This window comes from Pantherophis guttatus, chromosome 2, assembly GCF_059756535.1.
Source record: "Pantherophis guttatus breed Tessera chromosome 2, ASM5975653v1, whole genome shotgun sequence".
In the NCBI taxonomy this organism is placed as follows: Eukaryota; Metazoa; Chordata; class Lepidosauria; order Squamata; family Colubridae; genus Pantherophis; species Pantherophis guttatus.
Genome location: NC_142064.1, coordinates 256,657,770 through 256,668,250, shown reverse-complemented (window position 1 = coordinate 256,668,250; position 10,481 = coordinate 256,657,770). Strand labels below are relative to the sequence as shown.

Here is a 10,481-nt window from a genome sequence, read left to right as displayed (position 1 = left end):
GACAGGGCCCTACAAAAAAGTTCCTGAGCAAGGAGAAGCTTGTGCTCAAGGACGTGGTGGAGGAAGCTACGGCCTCCGAGACCTCCGAGAGAGCAGCAGCCGCAGTGCTCCGGGCAAAAGGAATCCACAAGATTCGCAGAGCTGCTCAATCATCGACCAAGGATTCCACGGCTGGATCAGAATCCGATGAAGAATTGGCCGTGCACAAGGTCTCCAGACCCCCGAAGCGGGAAACCGCTCGGAAAAGCAACTGGGGGGAGTGCTGTGCCAGCTGCAGAGGGGACCATGCCAGAGTCAACTGCAAGTGGAGGGATGCGACCTGCAGATGTTGCAAAAGAAGGGGTCACATTGCTGAAGCTTGCAGAGCCGAGGAGCCAGCCCCGGAGCCATCCAGCCACCGGCCGCGCGAAAATTGGGAGGTCAACACGAGGTCATCCAAATGGTCCTCCTACCAGTCCAGACGCGGTGAGAGCGATGGGAACCGGAGGAGAGCGTTGCACCAGACAACCATAGACTTCTCCTATGACGACGACACCGCCACCAAGTGCCATGTGACCGTACACTTGGAAGGAACCCCATGTACAATGGAGGTAGATTCAGGCTCAATCTACTCCATTATGGACTGGCAACATCTCAAGCGCATCAAGCCAGACATCCGCAAAAAGGACCTGAAACCCCTACGCTCCAGGCTAGTCGATTTTGGAGGAAACCCCATCGGAGTCCTGGGAAAAACCTCACTACAAACCTCTTTCCACGAGTTCCAAGGTGACCTCCCCATCACCATCATCGAGCACAGCTGCCCGACCCTGCTAGGCATGGAGTGGTTCAAGCCATTAGGGCTCAGGATCAGAGGGGTTAATCAGATTCGGCAGGATGAACTCGACACCCTCCTCGAAGAGTTCAAGGAAGTCTTCGATGGTAAACTGGGGAAATTTGTGGGGAAGCCCATTTCCTTTAATCTTGATAAGGCAATTACACCCATTAGGCTTAAGCCCCGCAGAGTTCCGTTTGCCTTGAGGTCCAAGATAGATGCTCAGCTAGATAAGCTGATAGCCCAAGGAGTTTTGGAACCAATCGATCATGCGGCATGGGAGACGCCCATTGTGACCCCCATGAAGCATGATGGATCTGTGCGCATCTGTGCTGACTATAAGTGTTCGATCAACAAGGCCCTGTCACAGAGCGCATACCCAGTTCCAGTGGTGCAACATCTGCTGCATTCACTTGGGAGTGGGACAATATTCACCAAACTGGACCTGGCCCAGGCTTACCAGCAACTGCCAGTAGACGAAAAAACTGTGGAGGCTCAAACCATTGTCACCCACAGAGGCACATTTAAATGTAACCGTCTCCAATTTGGAGTCAGCGCAGCCCCAGGAATTTTTCAATCAATGATGGAACGCCTTCTCCAAGGCATTCCAGGGGTGGTGCCGTACTTCGATGATGTCTTAATCTCCAGGCACTCTAAAACCCAACTACTTGAGCGACTAAAACAAGTTTTACAGTGCTTTAAGGAGAAGGGTTTAAGAGTCAGGAGAGACAAGTGCATCATTGGGGTCCAGGAGGTCGAGTTCCTGGGCTATCTCATAGATGGCACTGGCATCCACCCCACCAAAGCAAAAGTTACGGCAATCCACGAAGCTCCAGCCCCCAAAAACAAAGCGGAGCTTCAAGCCTTTTTGGGACTACTGAATTTTTACAGTGTCTTCTTAAAACAAAAGGCAACAGCTGCTGAACCGCTCCATCGCCTGCTGGGGAAAGCGGTACCGTGGAGATGGGGGACAGAAGAGGAAGCAGCTTTCAAGACCATCAAAGGGCTCCTCTCCTGAGACAGCGTGCTCATCCAATATCACGAGATGCTTCCACTACTGTTGACCTGCGATGCATCACCATACGGGATTGGCGCAGTCCTCAGCCACCAACTTCCCAATGGCTCTGAGGCATTCATCGCCTATTTCTCCAAGACGATATCCAGCACCGAGAGGAACTATAGCCAGCTGGACAAGGAAGCCTTGGCCATCGTGGCTGGCATCAAGCATTTCCACAAGTACCTGTATCGCAGAAGCTTCACGGTCATCACGGACCACAAGCCACTGTTGGGACTGTTACCAGGCGACAAACTCACACCCAGCTACATGTCGCTCAGGATGACACGCCGGGCCATCTTCCTTGCCGGGTACTCATACAAACTAATCCACAGACCCGGCAAGACCATCAGAAACGCCGACGCCCTGAGCCAATGCCCATCTCAGGAGCCAGTGGTGGACCCCGCCCCCACACTCGGACTATTTCACATTGATGATGACCCCATTTGCCCAGTCACCTCTGCAGATGTGGCAGCGCAGACCCAGAAGGACAAAACTCTCAAACAGGTACTCTCCTGGGTCCTGTGGGGGTGGCCAACGGAGAGGGTGGCAGAAGAATTTACCCCATACATCAGGAAGCAGCAAAAACTAACCACAATGAAGGGCTGCATCCTCTGGGGCGACAGGGTCATGATTCCCTGAGCACTCCAGCAGAACACCCTAGAGACACTGCACAAGGGGCACCCTGGCATCGTGCGCATGAAGGGGTTGGCACGAAGCTACGTGTGGTGGCCCACATTAGACAAAGACATTGAGACCTGGGTGGCCAGATGTGACCCGTGCCAGGCATTCCAGCCAGCGCCACCCCGCGCCCACTCATCCGAATGGGAGATGCCCAGCAGCCCGTGGTCAAGGATCCACATTGATTTTGCAGGGCCGATGAGTGGAAAATACCTCCTCATCATGGTGGATACCTTCTCGAAATGGCTGGAGATCATGCCCATGGCATCTACAACAACAGAGGCCACCACAAGGGCATTCCGGAGGATTTTCGCGATACACGGGCTACTGGATGTACTTGTGCCTGACAACGGGCCACAGCTCACCTCCAAGCCCATGGAGATGTTCCTGGCAGGACTGGGCATCCGCCATGCCCTGATTGCCCCCTACAGACCGGCTGGAAATGGGCAGGTTGAGAGGATGGTGAGGCTCACAAAGGAAGCCCTCACCAAAATGGGCACCGGTGACTGGCAAGAGAGAATTGACCAGTTCCTCCTAACCCAGCACATCATGCCGCACGCAACGATGCGGAAAAGCCCGGCGGAGCTGCTGATAGGGAGAAGACTGAGGTCACATCTGGATCGACTGCACCCCCAGTACAACCCAGAGGTGCCATCAGACGCCAGCCACCTGCCCCGCACCTTCACCACAGGAGATCTGGTTTTCACGCTTAATTTTCACGGGTTTCTGAAATGGCTGAAAGGCAAGATCGAGAGCTCAACCAGCCCGAAGTCCTACAGAGTGGAGCTGGAAGATGGACAGGTCTGTAGACGTTACATCGACCAGCTCCAGAAAAGGTGGAGGGGAACGGGAAGAAACCAGCCTGATGAGGTAGGCTTACAACCCCCTGACAAGGTAGGCCTGCAACCCCCCGACAAGGTAGGCCTACCACACCCCGATGAAGTAGGCTGACCATGCCCCGACGAGGTAGGCCTACAACACCCCAACGAGGCCGAACAATGCCACTACCGCGAGCTGAACTGTCGGAAATCCAGAGCAGTAGACCAGTACCAACGGCCTGAGGGACGTCGACACCAATCCAGCGAGGAGGGCACCCGCCATCCCAGCAAGAGGGACCTCCACTGCAGCATTGAGGTAGACCGGGGGCTACGCAGGGGGGAAGAGCCACACCCCCCCAGCAAGGGCGACAAACAACACCCCAGCCAGGGATACCTCCGTCCCAGATGAGTAGACCGGGGACAACTAGGCGAGGGGGGCATACAACACCCCAGCAGAGCCAGCCAGCCACTGACCGGTGAGGGAGACCTCCACCACCAACCCGACCAGGTCGACCTGCACGAACCCGACCGAGGAGGCGAACACCACCCCGGCGAGGTCGACCACGACCAACATCAACATCATCGGGAGCCACAGAAGTCTCAAATAACACCAGTGGATTTACCGGGCTTCGGACGGCACCCACCAGACAGCAGCGATGTCCAACCACGAGGTTCCAGAGAATCCGGGTGAGGGAAGGACCGGCGACACCAGCAGGAAGATCCAGATGCTGCGGCCGGAGGTGCTGGGACGGGTCCCGCACACTCGACGGCCGGACTCCGGGCTCCCCCAGCCGGGGAGCCGGAGAGGACAGGAGCTTCGCCCACCCAGGTCAGCGGCGAAGCTCGGAGTGAACTGCACAGGTCTTCTAGGACCGTCAGGCATCCCGCCTACCTGCGTGAGTTCGTTACGCATATTGACTTTGATGGACAGCTTTCAGACTAAGGGGGGAGGAGTGTTATGTCCTTATAAGGACATCCGCTGGGGATTGGCTAATCCTCCGGCGGGAGATTTAAAGAACTGTCATTGGACGGCTGAGTCTGCCGGAGCGTATTTAAAGAGCCCCGGCAGCACAGCCGCTTGTCTTATTCTTGTGCTTAAATAAAGTGCTGAATGGACCAGAGCTGGTCACGTCTTTCTTTCCCCGCGCCGATCTAACAGATAGCCATTTGTCTGAAGTGGTGTAGGGTTTCCTGCCTAACCAGGGGAATGGACTAGAAGATCTCCAAGGTCACTTTCAACTACTCTCTTCTTTTCTCTTCTCTTCTCTTCTCTTCTCTTCTCTTCTCTTCTCTTCTATAAATATTTGAAAAACAACTGTAAAATACTGGAGAATGACTGGAAGAAGCTTCCCATGAAATGCTGAATCAATCTGCTTCAGACTGCAGTGATGATTTGAAGAGGTTGAATTATTCAGAGTACCTCCAATCCGGAATAATAGCAAGAAAAATATTGAATAAAGGCTCAAATTGGAATGTTTTTTTTTCCCTGCAGCTTCATAAGTTCCTGAGAAATTTCCAACATCACAATATTTCCAGAGATGGGATTTCTTTTGATGAAAATGGAGTTCCTGTTGGTGACTTTGATATCATGCAGTGGACATCCTCTTTGAACAAATCAGATGCAGGGGTGAAAATTGGGACTGTAGAAAGACAAACCTCCTTGGAAGTCAAGATATCTGTCAATCAAAGCGCCATCCAATGGCCAACTTTATTTAACAAAGTAGTTGAGGCTGCTTGGATTTTGCTCTTCTATTTATCTCCATGTGTGGAAATTTTTCTGCTCAGAAGTAATTCTTATTGAGGCCAGTTGAGTTACCCTTCAATTCCCTCACTTCCAAATAAGAGAACTTAAAGCCTCAACAATTCATTAGATATCATTTTACTTTAGAGGTTTTACAATAATCTATCACACACTGGTATCTGCTGCATTGTATTGCGGGATTTGCAATCTACATTATTAAACTGAAATATGTTGCCATAATTCATAGTACATCAAATTTATCTTCTTTTCAGTAAGAGAAAATCCAGAATGTCTATGGAGATTCTCAGTCATTCAGGTTGTATCAAAGGTGCTTTTTCAAAAGGCACCTGGACTTTGTTTTCCCTTGAAGATGTTTCACTTCTCATCCAAGAAGCTTCTTCAGTTCTGACTGAATGGTGGAGGATGGAAAGATTTGGAACCGCTGAAAAGACTGTGTTGTAAACAGGATATAGATATAGATTCAGCAATTGCAGGAAGGTTCCACACCCATTTGCACTATTCAGGTGGCCCTGAGGGTGCAGATAAATTTCAAGTGGCCTCAACAACTTTCAGAAAGACTGCTAACAACCAGATGACTGCAAGGATTATAAATCCTTCCATACTTCACCATTCAGTCAGCACTGAAGAAGCTTCTGGAATGAGAAGTGGAATGACTTTAAGGGAAAGCAAAGATCAGTTGTCTTTTGAAAAAGCACCTTTGGGAGAAAAATCCAGAACATGAAAAGCAAAGATGGAGAAAAAATATATATCGTATTTTTCAGAGGATTAGACACTCTGGAGTATAAAGTGCACCTTAGTTTTCGGGGAGGAAAATAAGAAAAAAAAATCTGCCTCTGCCTACCAGCATCCATCAGTATTCAGCTGGCTAGCATCCTGTCAGTGTGTGAGAGAGTTGAGGGCTGTTTGGAAAGTGAAACAGTATTTGCTGTGGGAGTAACATGAATGGAGCCTGGACGTGGCTTAGGTCAATTATTCTAAAGCTGCATGCTGTGCTGATCTCTGAAACTGAAACTCCTCTGTTCTACTTGTGTTTTCCTTGCTGCTGCAAACTGTGACAGTCCTTGCACAAACAGCCAGGTCAGCCTCAGCACATTATTGCAGCCTGATTCAGTATGAGCAGCTGATTGGCGGGTGGATTGGTCTCCCAGAATACCCCCAATCAGCTGTTCCAGGCTGCAGGGATTGCCAAAGACCATTGCTTCCTCCGTGCCTCGATTTTTGGCTACGTTCGGTGTATAAGATGCACTGAAATTTTCACCCTCTTTTGGGGTGTGTCTTATAGTCCGAAAAATATGGTAAGCATTCTCATACATGCCCTAAGGAGAAACACCTTTTGTAATGGAACTACTTTCCTTTGGGGAAAAAAATAAGGCAGTGAGTCTGTTTTGGGATCTACAATGGAGATTGATAGAGAAAGAGAATGATCTTTCATTTGCCCCTTGCAAGGAGAGTAATTACAGTTCATGCCACTACTTTTTTTTTTTATTGCAAAAGTTTTACAATTACATTTTCACCCCATTTCCCCCCCCCAACCCACCCCAGGCTCCCCAGCCTAACTCTCCCAAACCCCCTTAACCCTCCCCTCCCCCCGGACTTCCACAGAATATACTCCCATCAGAATCCCCTTTATATAAAACTTGAACCCCTCCATCCCCCATATAATTTTTCATCTTCACAAAATTCAAATATTTCTATCTCTATATAATACTGTCAGTAAAAAGCTATTTGATACTTCCTAGTTTGATATTTATTCTGCACATAATCTATCCACTTTTTCCATTCCCATTCATAAGTCTCTTGTGAGCGATCTTTTAGATATGCTGAAATCTTCGCCATCTCTGCAAAGCTGGCCATCTTCAAAGTCCATTCCTCGATAGTGGGCAAAACTTCATTTTTCCAGTATTTGCCTATCAATAATCTCGCTGCTGTTATCATATACAATATCAACTTTGTCTCATCCACTGTAAAACCCTTAACTATACCCAGTAAGAACAATTGTGGAGAAAATTGAATTTTTTTCTTCAAAACATTCTGCATGACCCACCAAATTTTTATCCAAAAAGCCTTAACTTTCTTACAGGTCCACCAAACATGATAATATGTAGCATCTAAACAATCACATCTCCAACATTTTGGCTGAACATTAGGGTACATACACGACAATTTCTTAGGATCTAAATGCCATCTATAAAACATTTTATAAAAATTTTCCTTCAAATTCGGCGACTGTGTGTATTTAACATTCTGGACCCAAATTTTTTCCCATGTTTCCAACATCACTGGTTCTGCAAAATTTTGTGCCCACTTAATCATGCAATCTTTAACCAGTTCAGTTTCTGAATCCCTTTCTAACAAAACATTATAAAGTATTTTAATATGCATTGGACCTTTTTCTTTTATATGTCTAACCAGTTCTTCCTCATGCAACATAATACCAATTTTTTGGTCGTCTTTCCATCTCAATTGAAGTTGGTTATACTGTAACCAAGTTAAATTAATCCCTTCAGCCAACAGTGTCTCTAATGTCTTCAGTTGCCATCTGCCCGCATCTGTAAAAAGAACCTCTTTATATAACCCCCCCCCCCGAGTGACATTATATTTGTATTCCACATGATATGACCAAGATCCAGCCATAGCGGTATTTTGTAATCCCATTTAAATCGGTGCTTCTTCCAAACTCTCATCAAAGAGTCTCTAAGTAAATGGCTTTTAAATACTTTATCCACTTTGTTTTCATAAAATAAGTAAGCGTGCCATCCAAATTCAAGATCAAAACTTTCTATATTCAATATTCCAGTCTTTTTCCTTCCAAACCAATCAGTTGCTTGGGTCAAAGCTGCTGCTTCATAATATAATTATAGGTTTGGAAGTTTAAGACCTCCCCTTTCTGGAACATCTTGCATAATTTTCAGTTTCACTCTCGGTTTTTTCCCGTTCCAGACAAACTTATTCAGTCCACTTTGCCATTCTTTCAATTGTTTATCACTTTTAAGCACTGGAATCATTTGAAACAAAAAAAGAAATCTTGGCAAAATGTTCATCTTAACTGCTGCTATTCTTCCAAGTAAAGACAGCTGCAGTTTTTTCCAAGTCTCCATATTTTTCTGTACATCTCGCCACAACACCTCATAATTATTTTGAAACAGTTTCATATTTGATTCTGCAACCTGAACTCCTAGATATTTAACCTTTAGTACTATCTCAAAACCTGCCTTGCTTTTCATGCCACTACTTCTTGACTGATTTCGCTCAATGTGCTCCTGAGCTTTTGGAAGCCACTTGATTTCAGTAATTCCTTCTAATTCATACAGTAGATCAGCCTGACTAATCTTTCTGTTTATGTTTAGATGGTGCCTTATTCAAGATGTACAGAAAGTTGCTCCCCAGGTTATGCCAAGCTTGTGAGAGAGGGAGCCCCAGTTTGCTGCTACGACTGTTCTCTGTGTATGGAAGGAACATTCTCTGGGCAAGGAGGTACAGTAGGTAGCTCCAAAAATAACCCATAAATGTTCAAGATACAATCAATATTTTATCTTGTTTTTTTGGGGGGGGGTATTTGATAAAGAAGCAAGAAAAACATTACATTTCTTGAAAGCATACAAAATCCTCAAAGATTGGGCACTATTGCCAAATTTGGATGATGATGTGAGCATTAAAACATATAATGAAAGGTTGCTGATTTCTACTGAGTTGTTACTTTTTTGCTTGGTTTTGGGAAAGAGGATTGTTTTGAGAGCTGATAATCACATTCATCTTCAGCTTTTAAAAAGACTGTTTGATTATTTTAAATAATATTGTATAATATTAATATCACTGGGGAGAAATATTATTCTTTGAAAATGAAGTATTTGATTTCTGATGCAGTTTTCATGCTCCTAGAGCTGCAGAAACAGATTCATGCTAAGCATTTTTTTTCTCAGATGCAGCCCATTGTGAAAAGTGTCCAGATGACCAGTATTCCAATAAGAAGCGAGATCAGTGTGTCCCCAAAAATATAAGCTTCTTATCCTATCAAGAATTGTTGGGACTCATCCTGGCTTTCTTTGCCATCGCTTTGTCCCTAACCACCGCCTTTATTCTGGGAATCTTCATGAAATACCAAGACACTCCCATAGTCAAAGCCAACAACTGTGAACTCACCTACATCCTCCTGGTTTCACTCCTGCTTTCTTTCTTGACCTCCCTTCTATTCATCGGTCGCCCCGTGAAAATGACCTGTCTCCTTCGACAAACCATTTTCAGTATTGTTTTCTCAGTTGCTGTGTCTTCTTTGCTGGCCAAGACTGTCATGGTGGTGGTGGCCTTTCTGGCCACAAAGCCAGGCAGCAGCATGAGGAAATGGCTGCGGAAGAGTCTGGCCAACTCTATTGTTTTATCCTGCTCTGGTATTCAAGTAGGCCTCTGTATGATGTGGCTGGGAGTCTTTCCCCCATTCCCAGATTCTGACGTTCATTCCCAACCAGAACACATCCTGCTGCAGTGCAATGAAGGCTCTGTCACCATGTTCTACTCTGTTCTTGGCTACATGGGTTTTTTGGCTGCCATCTGTTTCTTGGTGGCATTTCTGGCTCGAAATCTGCCAGGGGCTTTTAATGAAGCCAAACTGATCACCTTCAGCATGTTGGTTTTTTGTAGCGTTTGGATCTCCTTTGTTCCCACTTATCTGAGCACCAAGGGGAAATACATGGTAGCCGTGCAGATCTTCTCCATCCTGGCCTCTGGCCTGGGTTTACTGGGCTGCATCTTTATCCCCAAATGCTACATTATTATCCTGAGACCTGCCATGAACACCAAAGAACATCTCATGATAAAAAATCATTAAGTCTCCTTGTGTTGGTGTTTATTTTTGTACAGTTTACATGCAACATGAAATCACATACCTTGAAGTAATGTTTCATGTCTTGTCGCTCATCTTTCTTCATTCCATTTGAATTTTGTATTATAATAATTGAGTAGTAAAGTTGCTAAAACAACTCAAACTATCTGAAATAATCATATCCTTCAATTGTCCTAATCTGAATTCATATTATGACATTAATAAAATTTCTGAAACCAGGCCAGATAAACTATGACCAAAGATGTTCTGATATGGTTTTAGATTAAATTAAAGTCTATGGCTAATGATGATGTGTGTTTTTGTTACTATATAGGTTGGTGTGCTGGTGTTCTATTTTATTTTCTGGAGTGATGTTCTGACTTTGTTTTAAAAAATAGTTAATTTCAAATATTATATATATATATATATATATATATATGTCTTTGGTTATTCGGGTCTTCTCCCATGTAAAATTGGAAGTGTCTTGGCAACGTTTCGATGAAGTCTCATTCGTCATCTTCAGGCTGGTGTTCTCGGCT

At 45.9% G+C, this 10,481-nt stretch overlaps 1 protein-coding gene across 1 annotated transcript; it reads left to right on the top strand.

Annotated features, from left to right (window-relative positions):
- Positions 1-4,020: 4,020 nt before the first annotated feature.
- On the top strand, positions 4,021-10,246 carry LOC132711495 (vomeronasal type-2 receptor 26-like). The gene is made up of 4 exons (XM_060690625.2): positions 4,021-4,260; positions 4,857-5,006; positions 8,474-8,600; positions 9,047-10,246. Exons 1-4 carry the CDS (start codon positions 4,021-4,023, stop codon positions 9,946-9,948), a joined length of 1,419 nt encoding a protein of 472 aa, XP_060546608.2. The 3' UTR covers positions 9,949-10,246.
- The last annotated feature ends 235 nt before the right edge of the window (positions 10,247-10,481 follow it).